This window comes from Manacus vitellinus, unplaced genomic scaffold (assembly GCF_001715985.3).
Source record: "Manacus vitellinus isolate BGI_N305 unplaced genomic scaffold, ASM171598v3 scaffold_5_pilon, whole genome shotgun sequence".
NCBI classification, from domain to species: Eukaryota; Metazoa; Chordata; class Aves; order Passeriformes; family Pipridae; genus Manacus; species Manacus vitellinus.
Window position 1 is genome coordinate 13,759,439 of NW_021940682.1, and position 27,740 is coordinate 13,787,178.

At 39.4% G+C, this 27,740-nt stretch overlaps 1 protein-coding gene across 1 annotated transcript; it reads right to left on the reverse strand.

Moving 5' to 3' along the window:
• Positions 1 to 14: 14 nt before the first annotated feature.
• LOC108641070 (BPI fold-containing family C protein-like) lies at positions 15 to 27,740 on the reverse strand. The gene is made up of 16 exons (XM_018080899.2): positions 27,106 to 27,740; positions 21,380 to 21,505; positions 18,939 to 19,050; positions 16,774 to 16,902; positions 13,712 to 13,867; positions 12,928 to 12,991; positions 12,780 to 12,840; positions 11,248 to 11,339; positions 9,500 to 9,673; positions 8,454 to 8,507; positions 7,357 to 7,527; positions 6,655 to 6,722; positions 5,227 to 5,269; positions 4,288 to 4,354; positions 3,208 to 3,284; positions 15 to 2,725 (listed from the first exon to the last, which is right to left on the reverse strand). The coding sequence occupies exons 2-16, from the start codon at positions 21,480 to 21,482 to the stop codon at positions 2,648 to 2,650; spliced, it is 1,449 nt and encodes a 482-aa protein (XP_017936388.1). The 5' UTR covers positions 21,483 to 21,505; positions 27,106 to 27,740; the 3' UTR covers positions 15 to 2,647.

Below are 27,740 nucleotides of genomic sequence, written 5' to 3' on the forward strand. Positions count from 1 at the left end.
ATGTTATGATTCTTCTAAGAGAGTACCACCCAGTTTAGATAAGACTTTTAGCAAAAGTTAACAAAAACACACTAAGGCTTCCAGAACAGTTCCATCATTTCTTTCTACAAGTATATGAATAAAAGGCAGCTGTCTACTTACAGGCACATTCAGATAGCACATTCAAATACACTATAAATAGCTTCTACATCCAAACTTTTCACCCTTCAAGGTGTTACAAAGAGCCTCTAAGAGGAGTGTTTTATTTCAGCTTTCTCTGAATTTTCTTTGATGTGTATGATAAAGGGGATATAGGTTTCAACCCTTTTTACCCAATACACAAGAAACCAAATGAAGTTATCAGTATGGCAATACTACAAACTTGTTGTATATCTCTGCAGAACACTGGTTTTGCATGCTTCTTGCCCCTGCCTCTGGCTCAGTGCTCCAGTGGTCCCTTTTCCCTGCTCCCCAATTCTCCCTTTTCTCCATGCTCTCTATTCTGCAGCTAATTGATGAACATGAATAATTTCCATGGTTCTATCAATCAGGAGACACCATGAGATCAAAAATGGTATAATGACCTGTAGGTAAGTACAGGATGATTCAGAGGGAACTGTTGGTTTATGTGACATCCTCTTTAGTCCTCAGAGAAATTACTACATCACTTTGTGAACAGCCAGAGGACTAGAGCTTAAGAGACAGTGTTGTGCTAAGCCATGACTCTAGCCTGAAAAGGTCCATTGAGCCATGGTACTTGGTCAGTCCTGAAGCGTGTGTCCCTTTGGAAGAGAAAATAGATAGACACCAGAGCTTCAGTTTTCTTTTTCCCCTGTATCTCATGAATTGTCCTCCAAATAGGCAGAACAAATTTCCTGATATCAGTGAAGGACACCAAACTAATTAAAAATCTTCATTTCTTTTGAGTCTACTACAGAATACAATGAATCAGATGCTGTGATTTACTGCTGTTTGGTTTCAGGATGCTTTTTTATATTAAAAAACTGTATCAGCCAGCTAGATAAATAAACTGATTCAGCTAAAACTATGGAAGCCACATGTCTGTCCCAAGCTGGAACTGAACTTTCTATGGTGAGACATTTGCAGACTAGTTTTTCTTTTCACACACTTAATATCTCCTGGTTGAGTGTCTCTGATGACACTGACATAAGACAAAATAAAGCTACCATCTCCATTTTATAAATATTAGAAGTATGGAATTATTTGGAGATTGATACCCTCAAAGAGGTACAGCGACTCACAAACAAGGAGCAACTGCTGGATGATATAGAAGCCAAGGACAGCCTTGGCTGCAGTGAGCATGAAACTCTGGATTTTCAGATCCTGAGAGAAGCAGCAAGACAAAGAACAGAATTACAACCATAGACTTCAGATGAGAAGATTACAGGGACCTGCTTGGCAAGATCTGTGGGAAATTGCCCTGGAGAGCAGAGGCCCAGAAGAGCTGGCTAATCTTCAAGGGCAGCCGCCTCAGAGCATACGAATAGTCCATTACAACGTTCAGACAGCTGAGCAACTGTGGCAGAAAGCCATGATGGATGAACTTGGAGCTCCTGAGTGAGCTCAAACACAAAAAGGAAGCATACAGAAGATGGAAATCGAGACCAGATACTTGGAAGGAACACAAAGATCTTGTTTGCACATATAGGAATAAAGTCAGGAAAGCCAAAGTGCAACAGGAAAGGTTTCCCTAAGTACATTTATAGCAGAAGAAGATGGGCTTATTGCTCAGTAAGATGGGAGACTAGTGACAAAAGAAAAGGCTGCTTTTACTAGCAAGGCTTGGCCTCTGGACTGCACCAGCAGGTGCAGGTTCTCAAGGAGGCTTGAGAACATGAACTACAAGGAGAGTCTGAGAGATTAGGCCTGTTCAGCTTGGAGAAGAGAGGGCCTGAAAGGCCATTTTGTTGCCTGCAATGTTTTGATCAGAGACTACACAGAAAATGGAATCAGTCTCATCTTGGAAGTGTATGGTGAAAGTACAAAAGGCCACAGAACAAGCTGGAACATGAGAAATGCTGATTTGATATTAGGAAAAAGATTATTCTGAAGGGAGTTAAACAGTGGAACAGATTGCCTGGAGAGACTGTGGAATCTCCATCCTTGAAGGCATTCAAGAGTTGACTGGACATAGTGCTCAATAACCTCATATAATTAGTCCTGTTTTGAGCCAGTGTCTGGACTAGATTATATGATTCTGTAACTATATGGCAATTAACTGGATTTTATAAATTTCTTCCCACTCTTGGTATCCAGTTACAAAGGGACAAATTGTGAAACGCTTACAAAGAATAAGATCTCACTCCATACACAAAATGTTGCTAATGCTAATGGAGATAAACTGAATAATGCAAGAACTTGTTCCTAAAATTAACAAAATGTGGTTTCTATAACTCTACAGAAAAGAACCAGTTGCTGCTTCAGATCAGGCTGCAACAAGTTTTCCAAAGCATCGATAACAGTTAGCTACACTCACTGTACTAAAAACCGACACATTCACTTTGTGAAAAGTGCTTAAAAAGTTTTACTAAAACACTAAAAATAGTGATGAAAAGCCATGCTTCTAATGTTATAGCATCTACTCCCTACAAGCCAACAGAAGGAAAACTACATTTTTCTCTTATTATTCTTTAGAAGTAAAAAGACATCAGGAGTGGCTGTGGAGGTCCTCATCTTCCCTGTCCTCTGGCTGGTAGTGAACATCAGTGGAAATAACCAGATGACCCTGAAGAAAGAAAAATATGTAAAATTACTTTAAATTTCAGACATATATTCAGGGACACTACTCTGGGATTAGATCCCAGGGCAGGAGACAAGAGTGGCTTTGTGCCTCCCGAACTTTAGTTAACTTTAGAGTAGGAATGGGCTTTGATGTAGGTTAACACTCCAGAAGGCTGAGTAACACTTACCAGAGACACTCAGGTTGCCTATGAGCCTTCCTGGAGAAAGGTCAGAGGAGCAAGGACTCACACACTCAATGCTTCTAAGGGGATAGCAGCACTGTCCTTGTCATGTCCCCATGCTGGCACACCCCAAAGGGCTAGTGGACCCTTTGCAATCTAAAACTGCTGGGGTGGGGGCTCATTTTGGATCCAGAGTTTGTGTGTTATATCTAACACATAGTGAAAGCTTTACTAATAACAACATTTAGATTTAACAAACACAGGAAAACACACAAATATGCAGGCCTGAAATTTGGCTTCTCACCTGATTCATTTTTATTGCAGGTCCAGTCAGGCTAGTGTGGGCCAAGTTAAGAAGAGGAAATCCTTTTCCTAGTTTATCTTTGGAAAGGACAAATATAAATACATTTGAATGTAATAATAAAATGCACTTCAGAAGCATCTTTCTCAAGGAACTCGATGTGTTTGCAATTTCCCTTCAATTAGCCATCCTTGAGCCTCTCAAGGGAGCAAAAAACCCTGTGAAAAAGTTGCATCTAAACCTCTTACAATCTCTTATCTCTCTGACACTGCCTTTGTTCTCCAGTTATCTGCCCCTCAAGATCTGGTTTCTGCTGTTTCCCACTCTGCATTACTCTCCATCTTCCTTTCAATTTCTTCTCTACTCGATCCTCTCATCCTCTCATCCTTTTGGCTCCTCTTATTCTCATCTATCCCTACTTTCCTGGGTCAAGCCTCAGGTCTATTCCTATTTGCTTTTCCAAACATCTAACATGCATCCTGCCCTTTCATTCTCTTTTCTTTCTCCTCATTGGTAGCTCACTTTTTTTGACAGCAGTCTCCTCACCTCTGTTCATGTGAGAGGCACCTTCTGTACTCTTCCACCTGCTTCCTTCCACCATCATCCCTTTCTTCATCATTCCTCATTACCTGTATCCTACTGAGCTGATTTCTATTCTGTCTGGCCTGTGGCAGCAGGTGAAGCACAAAGGCAGAGAGGTGATAAAGTAAGAGATGTTAACCCAAGGCCCAAAGGTGCATATGTGCTTCTGCACTTCCTCAATTTGGGCCATTCTCTGCTCATAGCTTGACTCTCTGTCAGGATGAGACTCAAACATGTCTTAGCTCTGCTGCCACACTGCATTCAGTGAAAATGAAACCCAAGCCCAGTGTTTGAAAGGGAGCCGAGACTTGCTCTGTCCCAGCCCCTGATCTACATAGCTGAATGACCAGGATCAAAGTCCAGCACAGAGTAAACCTGTCCTGGTGTCACTAAATGAACAGAAAACCTCACACAACAAAGTCTTTAAGGCTGGGCACTCCCTTTTATGGTTTCAGTCTTTCTTTCCCCCCAGCTGTGCTCAGAACTGGCCACAATCCTTACCATTGATTACTGGGATTACTACTCTCCGTAAAGCATACGACAGAAAATTCTCCACCACTGACTTCTGCTGTATGGGGAAAAGCACATTTGGTGATTATTGCCTGATGCCTATGGGTTTGCAGCTTCACAAGGAAGATGAGTGTTAGAACTGAAGTGACACGCAAAAAGATCAGAACACAGCTTGGCAGAGAAAATCTCAGGCAAAAAAAAGATATATTTTGGTTTAAGTTGCAAAGAGGTGTCCATTTTCTCACAATGAGTTAAATTGAAAGTGGTTTTTTTTTCTGTATGTTAAATACCTGGATTGAACCTTAACTTTAGGAATTAAATATGTTCAACCTCATTTCAACTGGCAGACTCAGTTGTCATGTGTGAACTGTTCTCTGGGTGGCAAGAACTGCCCTGTCCTGAAGCTCTGTCTTACACCACTGTGATTAGTCTCTTCCTCCCTTCACTTAAAGGTATTGGTTGGGCTGAGCTGCTGCAGAGTCTCTCTGATAATTTCTCAGTCTACAGTGAAGGATCCAAGTAGTGGCATCCTGTTTCTTTTATTCCCTTTTTTTTTTAATCCTGTTTTTATGTTATTTGGTTGAAGTAATTTAAGATGATGTACGATATGGAGCTTAAGCCTGACTTTGTATTCACTTCAACTGCTACACATACTCAGTCCAGCTGTGACTTGTGCCTGAACCCAGGCAGACTCCATAACAATTTGAGCCTCTGATGAAAAAAACAAAACAACACAACACTCTAAGAGGTACTTCCTCTTACTAGAAAGAAAAAGAAAAGCATAGCATATACTATTTCAAAGCAGAAAGAGCAGTGGCAGATGATGTCCCCAAGACAGACCAATAATTGTTCAGCAGCAAGTTCAGAACTATTTCTTTTATCTCTGAAGGGGTCAGCTACTTATTCCAGGCACTGAAACCATCAGCTTACCTCAGGGAAGCCAAGACTGGAGTGCAGCAGGGAGAACTGGAACCTGAAGAGAAGTAGTAAAAGAAGAGAATTCACTATAAAAGATGAAGGTACAACTTATGCACACCACTTGAAGATTCATTTGTGGAAATTCATACTGATTTCACACTGATTCACACATTTAACTTTGCCAAAGACTCTTTAATTCCCAACAGCTTTTAACTAAAACTGGCACAACTACAAAGGAGTTATAGAATCACTGGGTTCTTTCTGGTACTAATCTCCTCCTACAGTCATGTGTAGTTCTGGGCTGTAACTGTAAGACTTGGGAAATCAATTTTTCCTGGAATTGCTATTTCTCCAACGGCTGAACTACACATTCCTCAAATATGCATTGTTATTTGAATTAACTCATATCCTTTCCTGACTTTTTCCACTGATGCCTGTAATGCATCCTCAGAACATTGTAAACATAATCCCAGAGAAAAACCAAAATTTTGAAGAACAGAAGAACACATTCTTGCGTCAAAAGCTCTAAGTGAGTGACACCATTACTTCTTAAACTTGCACTGACAGGCTCTGATCATTTTAAATCCTCTTTTCCCATTAAAAAGGTCCAGTGACAAAAACCTAAGAAAAGGCTGCTTATATTTTTCTCTAATAAAATTGTAATAGATTAAAAAATATCATATATTCTGGAATTCTAGCCCAACTTGGAGTACAGAGCTAACAAGAAGAAGCACTGATGTGGGCTACCTGTCTGAAAGTCTGCACTTCTATCCACCTGGTGCATTTATGGAGAAAGGGGCTGTAAACCCAGCCCAGCTCAAAGTGCTAATAAAATTTTTCTAAGACAACTGAGAATAACCATAAAGTAAACACAAAACTAGCAAGATCTAAGAAAAATCTAAAAAGCTTTGAGCTTTGATTCAAACTACAGACACCTTTCCAGTCTCATTTGTTTGATGGTCTGCTGCTGGAGTGTGTGCTGTGCAGTCTCACTTTTTTCTTCCCCTCATGTGAAGGCATACAGAGAGCTAGTGACAGGGGTCCTGTGCAGGGTTTGCAGTCCAGCAGTTCTGTTTATGATGCTCAGACTTGGCATGGCAGCAACATTTAGCGGGTTTTAAATAAGCTACCTCATCAGCGCAGACTGAAACAGATGCCTTTAAGATAACCAATAAATTGAATGTTGCCATCTGGAAAGGTATTTAACCTACAGAAAGGGGAAGTATCACAGGAGACATGGTTGTTCCACAGTATTGTTATATTTCATCTGAAAGATTTAAACTAACCAGTTGAAAGTATCTTAAGAGTTCCTGTGAGAAAGAAGATAACTAATTTTCTTTTTGCCATGGTGAAACAACCACTGTCAGGCTGACACAATAAGTTCTGTTGTGTCCTAATGCTGGGATCATTGATGTTGCTTTCTGAATTTTTCTTGGTTACCTCTTCAGAAGTAATGAGATAATCAACTTCTGTTTGGTTATTGTCAAATTGGCTGTGGTACTGGCTGTCTGCAGGGAAAAAAACAAAACAGTCTTGTGTGACTGTATACACAGATAGATACTGTCTTAGATACAGGCACAAATGTAATTACTTTTTTGATTGGAAACACAATGTCTGAACTTTTTATGTGGTCAATACATATAGATAGTGAAAGCATTTGTGAATTTGCCGATTTCTGCCAGCAACTGAGATTCTGTGAGCAAAATGATAACACTGCTCTGATTGCCTCCTTATCATTAGGATCATTTAAGTCCTTGCATGGCTGACCTAGTTGGTTCACTTGCAACCTCATGAAAAGATGTCTGAAATGACTTTATAACAAAGATGTTAGGAAGACTGGGCATCAGACAATAACATTTTTATATATTACAATTTATTCTTGAATAATCACTCAACCTCCCATATGGAAAAAAGGGCTTTCCTAAGTAGCTCTCTGCACCTGCCTATTAAATCCATTAAATTCTACAGTATGTGGTGCATGTTTGCTCCCTCTGAAATGCAACAGAACAGTATGCATATTTGTGGCAGACCAGTATATGCTATTTTATGCTGATCTCTATGATTTTAAAAGGACCTTGAAGATTACTATGTGATTTGTTCAGCCCCAGCACCGAATATTATCTTCTAGCTCATTTTACTTACCAGATTCCCTGTAAAGATGTACTGGGTGGTTGAATTTGGCAGAGCAGCAAACACTTCTACAGAACCAGTGATCTGTAGGACACATCTGTCTGCATTTAAACTGACTGCAGGAGGTAAAGTGGCCATCAGATTCAGCAGCACTGGGCACGCTGCTGCCTGACTCAGAGACGTCTGTGCAGGTTCAAGGAGGAAAAAAACTTAAGAGTGCAGAGTTAAGCTTTTCTTAAGCTACAGTTTCTGTAGCTGCATCATAATCAGGTGTTGTATACCAATTCTCTTGAAATTAATCAATATTAAATATACTTCATTTTAATTACACCAACTGAAATGATAAATTTTGCATTTGAGTTTCAGAAATGATAAAACGAATGGTGAAGTTTTAAACCCACTGATATTAAACATCTATAATGAAGCAATTTAGAGGTTGTTCCTGAAAAATGTATTTCAAGAGGAGGAGATTAGCATGTTAAAAAATGAGGGAAATGAGTGATCCCAGGAAAAAAAAAATCACTTTATAAAGTATTTGGAAAAGTGACAGCCTGCAAAGGAGCCAATCTTTTGAAAAGTAGAGAAACTCCTAAAGGACAAAACTTCAGTTTGCAATTCCACAGATTCTGAATTTCATCATCTTATAGTAAGTGTTGCCATATTTTTACAGCAACTCATAGTATCTTAATTTCTTGCATCACATGTATAGACTCATGACTATTATTTCCCACTGTATATAAACTCCAGTAGTCAAAAATCAGGAATCTTTGCAAAGAGAAGTCAGGCTACCAATAGCAGAGATACCATTACCTTGAATAGGAATAAAAGGAGACTGATCTCACAGATGGCTACCACTTATTCTTTATAACTATTTCAAAGACTGAGAGCAAATCCAGAACTTAGAGGGGTAGAGAATAACTGAAGTGTAGTATGATACAGTTAGGAAGAATTATCATGGGGTAGATGTGTATGTTCGAATCTTGCACTAATCATAAACCAGTTTCCTTGTCTCCTCCAAACTTTTTCAAATGAGAACACACAGATAATATCTATAAAGAGCATTAGATACTGATTTTTATTAAAAGATCTGTACAAGTAACAGTACTCACCTCAGAGACAAAATATTTGAGTAGGGAGGTATTTAAGCTAAAAGTAGTAGCAAGCTGTAAACAAATAAAATAAATTAGATCATCATTATACCAGCCTGAAAATTATGTTTTCCTTGGAAAAAAAATCCCCAACAATAGATCCTGTTTTTTTTAGTTTTAGATAATCCGTGTTTTGATTTAGTATTTCCTTGCCCGAGAGTGATTCCTAAGAAACCCTCGGTGCTCTGTGGGACAAAAGAGAGAGAGATTTCTCATGGACTTGATTCAGAAGCATGCACCAGTGAATGAACAAACCAGTGAACAAGCATTATTCTTTGAAAGAACAGACATGACATCCTGCCTTTGAAACTTTCTCAGATGAAATATACTGAGTATGTCAGAGGCAAGGACTCAAAAATCTCATCTGCTCTTTTGCTGCTAGCCACTGTGATGATGTTTGTTAGTGCCATTCATGTCACCAGCATCCATAAAGACCCTCTTAGCACTGTTTCAGTTAGCAAAACTTATTGGAAACTCTGACTACAAATGCCAGTGTGGAAACTAGCATTTCTGAGGGGTCTTGTATGTTCTTCAACCACAACTGAAAGCTTAGTTTCCTTGTACGTTCTTGCCTCATCCTGCTGTTCCATTAAGTCTAAGGATTTATTCTAGCTCTCAACATAGCCAATATATCTGCTGTGGGCCTCTGTGCAGCAGACTGTGGCTTCATACACTTTTTCTTGTCTTGTCCTTTCCTATGTGCAGTCCATGCAGAGAAAAGCTTTTTTTTTGGTTCTTTCTGCCGCTCCTGGCACACCAACTCTGTGACGTTCATATCTGTCATTCCTTGCCTAGAGCTGCCAAGAAGTTCAGACTTAGGTCTGAGGGGGCTTGAACTATTTTAAATTATGACATACAGAATTATTGTCATGAATCATTCCTACAAGTGGTAGAAGTGCGACCTGAATCTGTGTGAAATGGCAAAGATAATGTGTTAGTCTCCTTTGCTGACCTGACTATCCATACTGCTGATATTTGTGATTCCATTACATGCAAATTATACTCACCTCTTCGGAGATGGTGATGTTAAAGGCCCCTGCTCTGTAGTAAGCCAGTGAAGCAGACTTTAGAAAATAATTGGAGACTCCCAGGTATATCATGGAATCACCCTGGTTTGGGAGAGCAAATGGAGCTGGCATAAAGGGAGGGTCTGTGTGATTACCTACTGGATAGACTGTGCCCTGCAAAAAAATAATTATAAAATATTTTTAGTTGAAACATTTGTATCTGTGAGAATGCTTTAGCAGTGGTTGAACAGGAAGAATTCTTCCTAATCTGAAGAAAAGCTGGACATTAAAGAAACCATCAAATAAGCAAATAAGTTTGTGTTATGCCCTGAAAATAAGCAAATTCAGGCTCTTCTAAACAATTACAGGAATCAAAGAAAATCTGGGTGCTGTACTTTCAAAGTTTGAATTTGAGCATTCAAGTGAGCATTCTGAACAGCAGTTACAAGACACACATGCAAAAAATAATTCTCTAGACCACAATTTTCTTTCTCTTGTAGCAAAGACACATTTGTTAATTTAATCTTAAGGATGACATTTCAAGAAAATCTTCAGGCACACCCAAAAAGCACTGGAAGTTGCTTAGGACAGGGACACACAAAGGAGCCTTTTATATCACCTAACTCTTAGTCCTGGCCCAGCTGCTAGTCTTCTAAAACCTAATTTTGGTGCTGCACAGGTAGGGGACCTTGATTCAGGTATGCTAAGAAAATAACTATTAAAATTGAGAGGTAGGTGAGTTCAGGCCATGTAAGGAAAGTAATACAGATAGCAAGTCATGTAATTACTGAAACTGTGAAGGTTAGTAGCTGGAAGATTCAACAGAAAAAACACTGACAAGGGAAGGTATAAAACCCTAAGAAAAAAAGCTGAAAGTTAGAAGACGACAATCAGCCTGTTCCAAGGAGCACCAAGACCAATAACTTGACAAAATGAGTCATCAGGTGTCCCAGTGGGATGTCCACATGTTAAAGCTTAGCCTGTAAATTCTAGATAGCTACAGGAGCTGATAACTAATTGCTTAGTTCTTTTAAGCTATGTATATCCTGTATATCCTGCTTGCAAAGAGTTTTTTTGCGGGTGGTGAAAGCTGCTTGAACAAAATAACCAAGAGGGAGTTTCAACCACAGCTCTGGCAAATCTTTCTTAACTGAAGTCAGTTCTGAGAGTGATTGGGATGCTCTGAATGACAAGGGCTGTTGAAACTTGTGGAAAAGCTGGGTGTTGCTGAGATATCTCTTGCCAACAAAGGTGAAAACCAGATAAGACAGGAACTGCTATGTGCTGCTCAAGGACTGTCTGTGAGGAGTCTTCTTTTTGGGTGTGACCTGTACTTATACAAGATGCTGAGTCATCTCAAAACAAATGCTTTGGACTGCAATCACACTGGTAGCCATCACAGATCATGTATCACTGCTAACAGGCGGAAGACCAAGCAGCAGTGCAAGAGCTGTATATCTAAAGAACACTTTTATGCTGTTTGTAAAGCCCCTCTGAAGGGTTCCAACTCTGAATTAATTTAATTCTAAATAATAGCTTTGGTTAATTACACAAATGAATTTAATTTATTAAATAAACAATTGCATTCGGTTTCCAAAATAACTCTTGACCAAAATTCCCAAATGTCTTATTGCTTTTCTAAGTAAACACTGGAGAGGTTCAGTAAGACTGGAGTGAAATAAAATGAATCAACTCAAAAGAGAATCAGAAAAGTGTTAGAAAGCACACTGATATTAAAGACAAATTACCTTCAAATCCAAGTTAATGTGTGATTTGAAGACTGCTGGAGAACTAAGTAGGGAATAGTCTACTTGTGCAAAGGTGTCAATCTGGCTTAAGACTAGAAGAATGATGGACAAAAGCAAAACAGACATTATTACAAAAACACATCACAAACAGTTTTTGCTTAGTTAAAGACAAAGACATTATAGAAATGATGAATCTGAAGAAGAATAATGGTGGGAGAAGGAAGAAGACAATTAAAAAAGAAATTGTTATTTGGGAATTAGTAAGACTATTCCCTTTGGAAAAGTCACTGATATCTCTTGATTTAGGCCTGTTCCCCTGCTGTTCACAACTGAATACACTTTGCAGAAGTCTCTCCTATGCAGTGAGAAATCTAGGGCAGAGTCTCCTTTTTTGTTACATATTTGCACAAGAAAACTAAACTCTCCTTTATGATAAGTAAATACTACTAAATATTTTGGAAGATAACATTAGCACATTTTTCTGCCAATCAGAGTTGAAGAAACTGGATGTTTTTTCACAGCAAGAGGGCACTTTATTGTCAATATGATTGAAGAATTTTTCTGAAAGGCGCTCAGATGCAGCTTCAGTCTGATTGTTATTTTTGATCGGACTGTAAAGTCTGTTCTTACTGCATAAAAATGAGATGGGTTTAAAAAATGGTGAATTCACACTGAGATTATGAACTCCTCAATATGACAGCACAGCTTGGAGTGCCCTTGAACCTGAAGTATTTAATTATGTGCTGCATAAGAAAATGTTCTTGATGACTATGATTTTCAGTAATACTTGGCACTGCTTGGCACATGGCAGTTATAGGTCATTTTAGGAAAAATAAATGTCTACTTACTCTGCTTCTGAATAGCAGAGCAGATAATAGAAATATCCACAATGAAAAGTAAAGAGTGTTTGTTTGGGAACAAACTCTATGACCTGAATTATATTAGTTACAGGAATCAAATTAATTTGAATTGAGAAAAACAACAAATAATCTTAGGGTAAAAAAACTAACAGCAACAACAAAAGAAAACCTGTGGCATTGATTATAGTAGTGAAAATCTTATATTTATATGCTTTTTGAACACAGATTGTATTCATGTCTCTGCAAGAGTGACACAGGAATTGTTACTGATGGGAAAAGAAACATGCTCAGTGTGACAGTGTCTTCCTACAGCATCTTGTTACCTCACTGAATATGAGTCTTATGTTCACAGTACCAAGAGCACAAAGGATCAACATGAAAATGCTCATCTTGGAAATCTAAGGAAATAACACAGGTCAGCTACAACAGATTGAAAGATTACAGGTGACTTGCTATGGGCACAGAAGAAATCTGAATATTTTATATAAAGTGCATGCAAGAGATTTCTAGGGTGGAACATGGAATAGGTTAAGGTACAGAAAAATGGCTGTATTTTTCTTCCTTCACTTTTTTGGTACCACGAACACAGAAATAGTTTGGATTCTAATAAAAAAGGATACAATTTGAGCACTATGAAAATTACTTAACAAAAAGCTGTTATCAGCAACTCACCCTTATGCTTTCTAAGCTGTGCATCCATCATTTGGATTTTGTATTTGATATTTAGGCATAGCTATATGAAGAGAGAGACAAGTCAGTAATGTTAGGTGTGTGTTTTAACTCCTCCCTTCACTATCTGAAGCCATCTTTGCAAACTTACATTTTTATCCAATTTGGTGTAAATGGGCTTCTCAAGATAACCAGATAGAAAGCTGTAGATCCAGCTGGAGGAAAGGAAATGAACATAGTGGTTTTTTTACCATGGGTTGAAAACTTTCAAAAAATAAAATCTGGCAGATGGGGACATCAATGTCATTTATATTAACAAGAAGCAATTACAGCAATATGGCAGACTGAAAAGTTGACTCTGTTTACTAATTTGAGTCTCAGACAAATGTTAGGTGGTCTCAGTCTCAGAAGAGCTATATAGAAGGCAATCTGCATAGCTGTGGATGTTCATGTTAACGTGTTGATAAATGATGCTCAATTAGCCACATTTTGTTTATGAGTAAGAAAAAAAATTCTAGAAAATCAAAATAAGAACTATAAGCATTGTTTCATAGTCTCTTTTGAAAGCTTTATTCTCAAATTGTAGGTCAGCTTGTCAAAAGGCTTAATTGGTCTACATCACTTTTACATCTACGAACCACCATTTGCAATCTTGCACTCTTTAATATGGTCAAATGTCAATGCTTTCATATGCAGGATGTCCAGTTGGCTCAATTGCTGGCACATGCAGAAAGAAATGTAGATTAACCACACTTCACACACTCAGCAAAAGAGTCTGTTTTGGAAAACAGAACATTAAAAATCCACTTTCAGAGCCTTCAGTAGTTAATCACATTTTGTAACTGGATCCCTAGAAATCAAAATTTGAAAAGTGTCCCTTATGCTGCAAACCCTGCCACTTCCCAGAGGGTAATTAGAAAAATTGCTGTACATACCTAGATCTTCCACTTAACTTGACTTTTACACTGCCAATGCTCAGCTGGCAATTGTGTAGCAACGTGGACAAGTGGCCTGTGCTATCCCGTGACACATTGAAGATAATGGAAATAAACAGTCCTGAGATGGACACAGTAATTTCTCCTTTGCCTTTGCTGCTTGGACAAAAAAAGTCAAACTCAGTCAATAAAACATCTGCTGTAAGGAAACAATTTAAGAAACTGCCTGTAAATCAAGTTTGAAAGGACTTCTTGCTTCTATTATCTAGAATGAAGAATGAGCTTTCTAGGGATTAAAGTAGATTAGGGACATGCCTGGTATTCAAAACCAGATTATATGCATGTGTTTCCAGGACATGAATTTTCCAGTGTTGCTCAGGATTTGACAAGTTTACAAAAATGTCACAATTTCACAGCAGCACAAGACATTCCAGTCCTTCGTGATAGATTACCCTAAAGGTCTCTGGGACTGCAACAGCAGAAGCCAGTTAGCTAATAAATATATAACCCAAGTGTTATCAACTTTGTAATTGTTCCACTTTCCTCTTTCCTGTTTCAGTAACTCTTTTAAATGTATACATTTTTTTTGTTCTGCCCCAAACCCATTCATTCTCCTTTCTGTAAAAATCCCTACTAAGACCCCCAACAAAAATATCTTTATCCCTAAATGCAAAAAAATTTAGGTATTAGGCTTCCGGTTAGGAGTTGTAGAAGCTGAAGACCAGCCAAGCAGGATTAAAAGTTGAATGAATGTTAGAACAGCCTTATAAAAACCTCATTTACTGTAACAGAACTGACACTAAACACATCACTTTTAACTCTTTCATCTTGATTACTTGAGTTTTCTTTTCCCAGGCATTAATTTCTACAGTGATGGCACCATACTACAGAGAAAGAGCTGTGTCCAATATGAAGCTCGAACCATGAATCTCTCCTCCTTCCTCTTAATTTTTTTAGTCAAAGCAAAATATCTCTGGAAAAAGCTGTAATCCCAAAAGATAAATTTTTACCCTAACCATAGACTGCCCCGGCCCAAACTAATGTCTAGTATTGCCAGTCACAAAGTTCATCCTACCACCATTACCATTTTAAACCTCCTGTTTCAGTTCATATATGTTCATTAAGTGGCTATGTAGAGGAAGCACCACTCTTCAGATCCTCATTTTCCAGTCCCTAACCAAGCTACCATCCCAGAAGCCATTAGGAAAAACATTTTCCCCAGGAGAGTTGTGAGTACTGGGACAAGTTACTTGGAAAGATTGTTGCATCATCATCCTTGGCTAAAAAACATCACTAGTGAGCTGAGCTGATCTAGTCTGGTGACTGAGCAGGAGGCTGGGCAAAACTACTTCCAGAGATCCTTCCAACCTAGATTTACTCATCCTTCAGTGACAGGGACCATTGGAAAAGGATCTCAGCCATCCTCCCCTTTTGGGCTACATGGGAGGTAGGGAGCAACCCAGCTACTTAGGTCTTTTGTTCCTGCATCCTTATATGTACTCTTCTTCAGAAGGAATCCTGATTTCCTGAGGCAGGGTCACAGCTCTAGGCCTTCAGGAGCAATGGGCCTGCCAGGAGGTTTTATGACTGGCAGATTGCTCTGGGACGTAGTGGAGAGAAGGACTACAGTGAGAGCTGGAAATGCACCAGAGCTGAAATGAATAACACTATTGCAATTAAAAAGCTGTGATAAGACCCATCTTCCTGATCCTGGAAGCAGCCCAGGAATGGTGGTTTGTCAGTGGTCTCACTTGGAAAGCTCATTTTCAGCTGGCCCCTCTTAATCTGCTATTCTGAAAGCAACATGTAGGACTAGAAGATAGAGGAGATGAAGAGTAGGGCATATTCTAGATCTGTCTAAACTCACAGTCATTCACAAAACATCACATAGGACAAAGCAGCACAGATTAGTCCTTCAAAAAGGCAGGAAAACCCCTTCGCCCCCTAAATTCCACCAAAGCCAGCTTTGACCACCTCTACCACAATCTGCTCTGCCAAAATCACGCATGACAGTTCCCTGACTCCCTTGCTGTCTGTGAAGTCTTTGGTGTTTTATATGCCTGGAGTCTCTCCAGATTATGCCCAGGTCCTTATCCTTCAGCAAGAGCGAGAGGTGACTTCAGTGTTTAGGAACAGCTGATCTGCCCTGCTGAACACAGTCTCCTTTTCCTCATAATACTCGTATGACAGAAGAAAGAACAGAGAGGTTGGGGGCACAGTGACAGCAGTTTACAGCCACCAGCCTCACTGAGACTGAATGCAGAAGTGCATGTCCACGCTCCTCTGAAATCAGGACATGCTGTGAAACTTGGCAGCCTGGTGATCCATCTTGCTGTGCTATCTGGCTCACAATAGAGCAGCTCCTACTGCTGTTACCAGTTGCTCTATTAACCCAAATTGTAGAGATTAGCACCTCGCAAACTTTCTGATATCCCAGAAGTTTTAGCCCTCCCACACTCCCAAGAAAAGCTAGACTATTGTATTAAAATTCCATGGCAAAAATGCTGAGATAGGAAAAAGGTGGAAAAAACAGTATGCAATCATGTCATTAAAAACAATCTCATACTACACAGGCTTATGAAGATGTCAGTTTTCCATAGCGACCTAAATTTTGGACTTTATGAAATTCTGAATGCTTGGCATTGTGACAGTCCTCTTCCTTTAATAGGGGCTCTTTGGAAGGCAATATACACTGTACCAGCACATGGATAATTAGCTACAGAGTCAACCTTCCAGCTATACTGTACAAAGAAAGTAACAAATGTTGGCTATTACAAACTCTGTGGTCCTGAGTATTTATGTAATATCATGTCTGGACAAACTGAGCATGCTAACAGATGTCTGACCTGACACTTTCCACAGAGACAACCTGTGGGGTTGAATAATTTAAAAAAAGAAAAAGCATTAGTTGTCAGGGGATGTTTCCTTCTTAATAAGTTTATTCAAATAGATTGTTCTTAGACTGCTGTTAAGTGATACAGCATATATGACCTGAAAAATAATACCCAGTATATGTCCCAGAACCACCCCCTCCCACGTGCATCTCTCTGTCCAATACTTACAGCAGCCAAGCGTTCATTCTCCAGTCTGCACTGATTGTAGCAGAAGCCCGTGCCACTGACAGACAAATGCCAGTGCCAGGAATAAAAGAAGCAGAAGTTTCTGGGAAATCTACAGCATTAATTCTAAGCCTACAGAATACAGAAAGGGGGATTATTAGAGTGCATGCCAAAAGTGTAGGAAGGACTCCTGATCACTGAAAACCCTTCTGCTATAAAAGGCAAAGTCTATGCTTCAGTAAAAGAACTTCTCAGAAATGACTGACCCTTGTATATTTTAGGAAAGAAAGACATTACACCTCACCTCACAGCATCCTTGGAAAAAGAATCCTTGATATCAGGCATGCTGTTGTGTTTTTTGTGGTTTGTTTTTTTTTTTTCCCCCAAAAAACCTCCCCTTGGGAAAAAAAAAACCTCCTTAAAGTAAAATCTCCTTGATGGGGAAAAAATAAATCTATGTTTAATGCCAGATGCCACATCTATAAATAAATCCAGGTTGTCTGAATGCTGCATTTGCTGAAGAGTATCAAAGTTTTTGTTTTCACATTCTGCTTCCTTGCCTAAGCAAAGGGCTCTGGAGAGCATTCATTTTTCTAAACAAAATCTTACTTGAATATTTCCCTTCCAAAACAAATGTTTCTGATAATCAAGGATATTGTCTTTCAAATGGGTGTGTTGAATTGAGTTGAACATTGTAAAGATATCAGCTGCAATCTTATCATGTAGTATACATTCCTCATTGTTTCTTGATATCTGGCAGAGATCTCTGAAACAATTGTCTTTAATCTGCTTTCCCTGGGGCAGCAGGCACCAACTACCCTTAATTAAAATGACCATAGTTTTCCAATAACATCTTGAGCAATAACTCTGCCTTTAGTTGTCTTGTTTGCAGTGAGCTAAAATCAGATTATCCACTGGGATGGTGGCCAATTTCAAGAACTATGGTTGAGGGAATGAACTGAGGTTTTGAAGATCATACAATAATTTAGGTTGGAATGGGACCTCAGGAGATTTTTCTGGTTCAACCTCATACTCAAAGCTGGGAGAACTCAGGGCTCTGGCCCACCTGAGTCTTGAACAAGTCCAAGGATCCAGATTCCCCAGCCTTTTCAGCCCTTGTTCTGGTGCTCTAGCAATTTTCCTAGCTTCTCTATTTTTCTTGATGTAGCATTTCTTTTTGCCCATCACCTTTTAACTGTGTGCCCCTGGGAGAATCTGGCTCCATATTCTCTATAATAAACACCCAGCAGACAGTGGAAGACATGCAGTAAGACACATGCACCTCCAACCCCACAGTCTCTTCTTCTCCAGCCTTTCTGAACACAACTCTCTCAGCCGTACAGGGATTAAGGCACAAGGACAGCATAGCAAAAATGGTATAACAATTGCCAGAAAGCAGGATGTTAGGAAAGGGATGCAGGCCCTATCCACCAGAAAGTACATGAAGTCTCTCAGAGTGGTATTTCTCCCTCTGGGTAACCTGCAAAGAACTAAAATGCTACTGAGCAGCATATTGGAAGGTGGGATTGAAGACTGTAGAAAAACCTGGTTTCATACTAGTCTCCATATTTGGAGAACTTGTAGGAAACTCTATAAAACTGTGTCTCTACTTGCTGCTCCCGGTACAAAGATTTTCCTTTGCAGTTAGTAGGTGTCGAGCACTATCCAGTCAAAATGGTGATTTACCATTGTAAATTCATCCAAAAAGATTCAGCTGAAGTCATCTTCCTGCCACATCAGCCCACATACACCACCCCCTGCATATATCTTATCCCTTTGCTGGCTTTTTCTCATCAGACACAAACAAATTATTTTCACCGCTACAGGTCCTTTATAATAGCAGAGTGTTAAAAACACCAATTCTGCTCTCCTTCCCACCTATTTCCCCTGCTGTATCACAACCATGCTTACACCTGTCTTGCCCCAAACTCTGATACAAATCAACTGAAAAAAAAACAGCCAAGGCTCTCCTTTGGGAGCTTTATAAAGCTCATCTCTGAGTGTAGTAGAACAAGTACTTTTAAAACAAGTCAGTGTTTGGGCAGTGGAAGCAGAATTAGATAAACCATTAAAATTTTATGCTGAACAAAACAGTGGTTACATAATTATTACTATGTGGTAATAAGCTGCTTCATCCTAAAACTTTGACATTTATTTCCTTTACTTACCTAGAAATTACATAGTTGACCTTAACAACTGACAAACTCTCCTGCCCGCTCCAGCTTGGGAAGGTCTCTTTCAATACTGCTTGCTTCACGAGCTCCATCCCAATCCTCCTGCCTACAAGGGGACATAGGAAAGCACGTGCCTTGCAGATTGGATTCTGGCACCCAAAGGTCCATATATACTGCCAAATAATTTAATCATCACTTTTAACACAGTTCTTGAAACACTTTGATTCCATGATCCTTACCTAGATCTCCTTCCAACTACGTATATACGCATTTATAACTTCTCTTAGCCTCACATACAAACCATTTAACCCAAGATCAAAAATTTCTGTTAGGATCATCTTGTCCCTGAGTTGTATTTCATCTTCTAGAACTCCTGTCAGATTTCTGAAACTGTTATACTTCCTTCACTCACAATGTGGATAGCTTGGAAAATTCTTGGTCATCACCTTTACCTCAGACTGTCTCATACCTGTTGGATGAAAAAGCCAGTTATAAAGTAGAAAGGTGACTTCTATATGTAGTGTTTAGTTATGGAAAAAGTGTGATATATGCATCTGAAGTGCTGGTTTGTCAAATGCAGAACTATCTGGATTGTTGCTTGTGTACAGGAAGTTGTTTGAGGTTGAAAGACAATCCTTTTAAATGTTTTCTTCCCATTTATTTCACAGTATATATATTTTGCCACTGCACCTTAACCATTAAAGCCTGCAACAGATCTCTGACTTATTTTCTTATCTGCTTCCCTTGCTCTAAGGCATCCATACTTTCTTGAATGTTTTGATGCTACTTGTGTAATGATAATACACAAGACCCTATTATGACCAAACAGAGCATCTTTAAATTCCAGATTCCTTGTATCTTCCTTTTTTTCACTTATCTTGAATTAAGACAAAACTGAAATTTTAATACTGAATGATATCCTGCTTTCAGAGGTTTTTACCATGAATTTCTTTAGCTTTTGGCCTCACAATTGCTGACTAGAAAATATCTGGATTTTTTTCTCCACTAGGCTCTATAGTATTAAAAAATCAAGGAACTGAAATTTGTGATAACACTGGAATGTTATGCATTTCATAAAATGCATCTGTTATGAAGGGGAAGTAAGTTATGATTCCCTGGGAATTCCTGTCTCCAAAGCAAATTATGGGTTCTCAGTGAAATAACTTAAAGCTCTCTTACAACTGTCACTGAAGTCAGCCAGTGATCCCAGGTGAAATTCCTCTCAAGGTTCTTGCAGCAGGCAAGAAGCACGCAGGCAGGATCTATTGCCTTAGCCTTCAAATCTCACATGAAGGGAGAGGATGTGTCAGGCACCAAGCTCTTCAAATATGAGAAATACCTTTGGGAGGAGCTCTGCTAATGTCTGTTCTTACTACTAATGCAGGGGTGTGCCAACTTAGTCTGTTCATTCGGTGCTCGGAAGACCATGCTAATCATCACAAAACCTGCTGGGCTCATGCTGAGAAACACCAGGTTGGATTCTCATTTCTAAAGGCATGAGAGATCCCTAGGAAGCAAGGGAGGTCAATATTGGTTTGGGTGACTGATGTTTGCCCTGCACTTTTCAACTCCTCAAAAGCCTTTAAAACAATATTCATACAATAAAATAAGTGGACCTGATCCTCGCTTTCATCTCAAAGACATGAACCCCAAGCTTCTACTTTTCATCTCACAAGTCCATTGTTTACCTGTCAGCATGTTCAGTACATAAATGACGATTAATCCTTAGCATGACCCAGCCTTTGTTGAATTTGTGCCTTGTTAACCTTTATTATTAATATTACTTCTGTAAACAATTGAAATTGTACCACGTGCCCTCCACACCCATGAAGTAAGTCTTAGGTAGGAGACAGTGAAAGTTAGCATGAATAGAAAGAGAAAGGAAAATATATTGTGGAAATTGCCAATATTCTGTTTAAGGGGCAGAATTATGGCAGTCAATAGATTTTTTTTGAAGAATGGCACATGCAGGTGCTATGCCATGTCAAATGGAGGAATGAGAGTAAAGGTGGCTATGTGGCTGTTCCAAGACTGTAAGTTTTTTGTCCCAATTGTGTCTTACTATCTTCAATTAAATATTGCACTTTAAGTCAGGGGTTTGACACTTTTTAAAAAAAGAAGCAATTATATGACTTTCTAATTATGGTTCTTAAAAAGTATATCAATATGAAGGATGTAGTAGAAAGATGGTTGGACTGTAGGAGAATGCAGTCACCAATAAAAGATAAATTCACACTTGGGATACACAAAAACAAAAAGGAAATAAGTGAGAGAAGAGACAAAGGGTATTCCTGGTGTGAGGTGACAAAAGGAATTTACTCTACTTCAATATTTAAGGAGCTTGTTCCTTAAATAAAACTGAACCTTTATTAAGCAACTATATTCTGTACATAGAGTATTTATGATAAATTAACTTCTGGCAGTGTTAGACATACCATAGTCCAGTCCCTTCTGAGTAATCCTCACTTTAAGACCAGGATTAGCTTCAAGCCGCAAGGACAGCCAACAGAGCAGGACAAAATACCATGTCTTTAGCATCTTCTCACCTTTGTCACAGGGATCTGTTAACAACATTTATGATACAAACATTTTCATAAATGATGCTTACCATGAATTGCAAAAAATCTGTATCCATGACTTCCCTCAATGAAACTGGGACAAGGGTGGATAGGCAAGAGAGGTTTAGCCCATGATTTTATTGCATGAAGCAGTCAGTGTAGGAGCAGGCACATATTTCTGAGTCCTTGGATATCACTTGGGCAGGTATTAGCTATTGGCAAGACTGAATAGTTCTGCTCCACTACTCTATCCTTTCCCCACATCCATGTCTTGGCTGTTTAATGTTACCATCTGTCCTTCCTCCTGCAGAATGAACATCACACAGGAGTAGAGAAAGGTGTCCTAGCACGAGCCTGTGGCAGTGCAAAGCAAGACTGTGAGCCACTGCATGGTGAGACATAACCACACAACACAGATTCACAAAAGCTGAGACAAATTGTATCTTTCTGTGACACATTCCAGTACAAAAGTAAGGCTTCTTTGTTCAAAATTCTTGCATTCATCCCAACAGCCACTGCTCAATTTCCTAGAGATAACAATACTGTTTCTCAAGACAGCTTCAAGTCTTCTCAGTGCTGCATTACAAAACTCTTTATTAGGGACCTACAGGAACTCTACTCTGGCCTTACCACGGAGGGGAATGACACATCCTTTTCTGGATGTGCACATCTAATTGGGATCATGGTACCTGCCTATGTACAAAACCATACTAATTCATAAGTAGCAAAAGCTCTTGATAGTTTTCCATAATCTGGCAGAACACATGTAAATGAAATTAAAACAAGAAAAACCCCTCCCCTTCACCAAAAAAACCCCACACCCCACCACCCTTTGGTAGTCTTACCTCTACCTTCTTCTTCTACTTGTATCTTACTTCTTGGTGTTGTAATTAATATTATCAGGTCAGACTCTAAATGGTTGAAAATCTATGTTCTGCTCAGTAACTCATAAAAAACTGCCCTTTGGTGGTTTCTGCACTGTAAGGTTGACAAAATGTATTTTCAATATTGCCCTGATATCGGTTCTCTGAAGAATCCTTACAAAGTTATCCCAAGACACCATGCAAGAAAAAGTGTTTTCAGGAAAACAACATTCTGAATACATAATCCACACTGGGACAAATTTTGAAAATGCCCCCTTTAATTGGTCACTCATCTCTAGTTCTTATACCTTTTTAGTTTTGTCTGTTTTAAGCAACTCAAAATAAATACTTTAAGGTAGCAATGTAATATTATGCACAACAGCCTGCTGAAGTCACAAAACTTAAACTCTTTCCAAAAACTATCCTAGCTTTTCCTGCAAACATGCCACCTTCAATCCTGATTAATAAGGATCAATTAAAAATCAACGTGAAACCAGAAAGACAGATTTTTCTATCATTAAAGTACATAAATATTTCCTAGATATTTATCCAGCAGGATTGCTAGAAGCATTGATGCAGATGAGGTACCTCATTCCCATTGCATTTCATTCACATTGAGGAACAGAAAACAGCAATCTTGGTCACTACTGTGCTTTGCACTTGTACTTTGATATGTTCTTGTTTGGATCTTAAATGGATGTTGAGTGAGAAGCTGAAAGAACAAACAAGGGAACTGCCCTGGGAATAAAAGGCAGTATCATTTCATATCGCTTACTCACACCAACAAGCTTTATTTTTGCACTCCAAGGCTGATATTCTTGGCTTCATCCAAGCCCCGAGCCTCTCTCAGTTGCCAGGATCGATTGTACAAGGTCAGTCAGATGACTGAGGCAGGCAGACCTGAGGAGAAGGAACTTGTCAGCTGCCTGATAGACTAAATGAGAGCTGCCAATTGCATTGCCAAGGACAATAGATGTCAGACAAATTGCCCTGATATTTATCTTCAGTAACTGAGCAGGCACAGACCAATTTCTGTATGTAAATAATTATCTTAATTCTTTTGTCTTCTCAGAGATAGTGTATTCAAGTACTTGAAGTAGAGAAAAAAGATGAAGTTCTTTGTTTCAGACTGTGTACCTGTCTCACCCTAACGAAGTACTCCGCCTACCAGTCTGTAGATACATCTGGTTTCTCCTTTGTGAACAATCTATAAAAATTTTAAATAAGACTTGCAATAAAGATTACAGCTGAAATCCACCTAGGAACTTAAGCAAGCTCCTGAAGTAAAAAAACAAAACGAAACAAAACAGAAAACCAAAACCCACACAAACAAAAAATCCCACTATAGTTGTCTTGTAGAGGTTTAGCACAGCCATAAAAACACACTAGCTTAAACTGACCATCCTCTGAAATACAATAGAGTATATTTAAAAAAGAATTTTGTCCTTATCTTGCCTTGGTCCTGCACAAAACTCTCCAATATGCAGCCCACAGAAGGATTTCTTTCCCTTTGAAAAATTTAGTTACCCCGGTAGTTAACAAACCCAAGACAAACAGTTCTTAAACACAATAGCAAATATAGTGTCTACCCAACCTGAGGTCCAGAAAGAGTACTTTAGTTTCCAAAATATCTCTGCTGTTATCACAGAACTGGGACTGGATTTTTCAGTTTCTCCCTTGCTCCATTGTCTCTAGTTACTCTGCAGCATGTTCAAGAACAGGTAGGGTTTCTGCAGCTCACTTAACAATGTCAAAGCAAAAAAGACTCACTAGCCTCAAGATTTTAACCCTTCCCACACACTGATATTCCATATGGAAAATCACCTCTTGAGGGAAAAGGAATACAAAGTTAATATGGTTGATAGGAGAGACATATTGGAAGGAATGCTTAAAGAAAACAGCAATTGACACAGATAGGAGTTTGCTAAATGGCATAAAAGCAGATGATCTCTCTCCACAACTACTGGAAATGCCCACTGAATGAGAAAAACTCCAGTAAGTTCCTGTTCGTGGTTTCCTCCACGCAGTGTGGAAAGCAATGCTATCCACTTCCCAGCTCATGAGACAGCCCATGGTGTAGCTCAACGAAATCTTCCAACAGAATCCACAGGAGGCAACAGCCACCCCTGCCCCCACAGGTTGTATCTGTGAGTATGTCTGGGGCACCCCCTGATTTTTCAGAGGCTCTGCAAAAGCTTTGTGTTACCACAGCTTTTCCTGAGCGTGGCTTGACTACTGATGCCCTTCATAAAGGCTTTCAAAACCTTGGAGCAGGATTGCCAGAGAACTATTAATCTGTGTCAGGCTGCAAAATAAATAGCATAGCTGCAATGCCTACACAGATTCCATTAACAATGGATAACAATGTTGGGAGGCAGTTGTCTGATGAGCTGATGGAAAAAAACCATCATCGCTGTTTGGATCCATTGAGTTAATTTTGCTGACCTCTGTAACTGCCTTATCCTTGCACTTGAGCCTCCTAGGACCACAAGGTTCATTTTTACCAAAGACCATTTAGTGAAACAAAAGTCAGTGTCCTTGTTCTAGCGCTGCCCTGCACGCTGCCCTCACAGCTAAGAACTGTAAGGGTGCACTTAAGCTGGTTCCCAAGAGACAGTAGAAGAGTAAGATATATTGAGACCCTGAGCAGAAATGCAGCAGGCCTTATTTGTCTGAAATCTGAATTGCCTAGATTCAGACCTGAGTCCATCATTTGCACAGTTCTGTTCTAAGCTTCCTTCTCTCCCAGTTGTTGGCTCACTCTTAGAGTCTTGTCCGACCATTCTGTTACTTTCACGGAGCTGACAGTAGCATGAGGAACTCTCTCACCCTCAGCAGCTACCACCCTGGTTCCACACAAATTGCAGTCCTGTAAGATTCCTAGAAGGTGGATGCAATAACCTCCCTAGGAAAAACCTGAGCCTCTTTTTACTACCCAGAGAAACATGATTTTCATCTGCTAATGCAAAGATATCAAACTCTGATCTCGGAGTGCACACAACTCCCAACAATTTAATACTGTTTAAAAATACATAAATCCAACAAAATGTAGCTGTAGCTCAAAAGGTTTGAAGAAATCTGGCAAACTCCAGAAAACCCACTGAAAGGTCCTTTGCTCCCTGTGATCAAGATTTTAATCAGAAACAGTGCAGTTAAGAGCTACATGAGCAAACTCCAGACACTGCTTAAGAGTCATCTGTATTCAACCAATCTGAGACAGTGTAAAGCAGAGCTCCACTAAATGTATTGGCTACAGAGCAACAGCCCAATGGGCTTTAAAATACCTTTTAGGAGCAAAGTTGACCACTAGCAAACTGTAAGAAGTTAGGAGGTTCTCTCCACTAGCTTTGATTTGAACCTCCTCCTCCACTGGCACACTTAAAATGCCACTTCAGACTTTCACAGATCTCCTGATGATACTCTAGCCTTCATACCCTTCTTCTCATTCCACCCTCTTTCACAGGTTTCAGTGTGACCCTTGTCATTCAAAATGTGTGGATCATAAGGTTTAACATATACACACATACATATTTACTTATATATATTATAAAATACATTCTTTGTAGTGGCAAATACATAAAGAAAAGTAATGGAAAAGGTCCACTGTCTCACAGCTTTATTACTACACTCAACTTTCAGGAAGAAAAAATATTTCCATGAGGTATGTAACTGAACCAAAGAGACCTTTACTCTTTACAGTTCTCCTCTGCCACAGGACTAGGTCAACAGTACTAAAGCTTTAAGTTTCAAGTTTCTCAAGAGAACCCACTAGGACTATCAGTAGGATTTTACTGCTTTGGTGGAACAGGTTCTATTGCTTGTGTTTCACACTGATCATGTGGGGAAGAAAAACCCTCAATAAAATTCTTTGAGTTGAGAAACAATATTATCTTTAACAACCATTCTAAACTACTGACAAGGAGCTTTCTTTTGTCACCATACTGTGTATTATCTTAAGGAATTACTTAAAAATAATTCACAATTTCTGATAAGAGTGAACTATACTGAAAGTCAAAATTCTTCTCTACACAACCATTTTTTCAAGGTTTTAAGCACACAGGTTTCCTGTACTGCTTTGCATGTGCCCTTCCCAGCCTGAGGTCAATGTCATATGTGGCCATTGAAAATCTTTAGTCTGCAGACTGAGACAAAATTCAAATGGTGGAGAAAAACTGTAACTCATAAAATAATAGCCCTTTCTTCTAGGATGATGTGTGAGGGAAAAAAAATAATGGTAGTGTTGAGTCATTTGAAATTTTCCAGACTTGAAAGCTGAGGAAAATGTTTTATAGCCTTTCATCCTAATTGTCTCCTAGGTTTTCCTGTTTAATAGTGCTGTGTGGAAAACGTGTCTAAACCTTACATTATGGCATGACTCATAAAATTCAAAGGAAAAATTCACAGAATGGCAGCAGAAATGCTCACTTGTAACTCATGTAGCTGGTTACCTAACAGTGAGTATAGCCAGCCTCTGAGAAACGAACCATTTTATGCCACACGATCACTTCAGCTTGTGCAAGTTACTGAAATGGTGGTTCTCCTGGCAGCACCACAACTGTAGCCAGGGACATTTCCCAGAGAAGGGAAGCCTCCTCCACCCTTTCAAAAGAGCATAGACTAAAATGCCCTGGAGCCAGTGGGATAATAGCATGTGGTTGGGGCAGGGATAATTCTAAAGAATGAAACATAGCAGGACATTCATGGCCAATGGAAAATGGTTGAAGCAGCAGCATGACTCACTTTGGATTCAACCTTCTTCAGAGAGTGCAAAGCAGAGTTTCTGACAGGCACAGTCCTTTCTACCCTTCTTGCCAATTCCATTCTCATCCCCCTCTGCTCCATCAACCCGCTCTTCTGGATTTAGCCAGGATGTGACTCCATTTGATGACAGCAGCCTAAGCATTCCTCCAAAAAGGGGGGTGGCAAAGGGTGCAGGTTCTCAGGAAATCACTTGTTTTAATGTTTGTCATTGAGGGCCTGATAAGTTACACTGAGCTGATTGTAACGAGCATCAGCTCTTCCATTGCTCAATGAGTGGTGTTCCACCTCAGTAGACTCCTTGCCTTTCCTTTCATCACCTTTCCACTGAGGAATTTATTGACATGTTGAAAAAAGATGATGGTTGCCCTTCAGTTTGAGACGTATCTGATGGTGAACTCTAAAATGAAAATTTAGCAACCACATTTTCCTGGGTTGGATGACCACGTTCAGATGGCATAAAGGAAATTCCACATGTAGCCCAAAAGAGAATTTTTGAAGTTTCAGTGTCCTTTTTCTGACTGGTTCTCTAAGTGCTGAAAGGACACAAGTAGGGTCGTTTCTATAAGGTTAAGCAATGTGAATAAGGCCCTAATAAGCAGTTGTATTTTGTGATA

Bases quoted from the DNA above. Each gene is read 5' to 3' on its own strand.
- LOC108641070 (XM_018080899.2), bottom strand. From the start codon at position 21,482: ATGCTAAAGACATGGTATTTTGTCCTGCTCTGTTGGCTGTCCTTGCGG. The intron at 7,528-8,453 runs GTGAGTACTGTT...GAACCTGCACAG, and splicing joins TCAAATATTTTGTCTCTGAG to ACGTCTCTGAGTCAGGCAGC. The intron at 2,726-3,207 runs GTGAGAAGCCAA...TTCTTTCTTCAG, and splicing joins CTGCAATAAAAATGAATCAG to GGTCATCTGGTTATTTCCAC.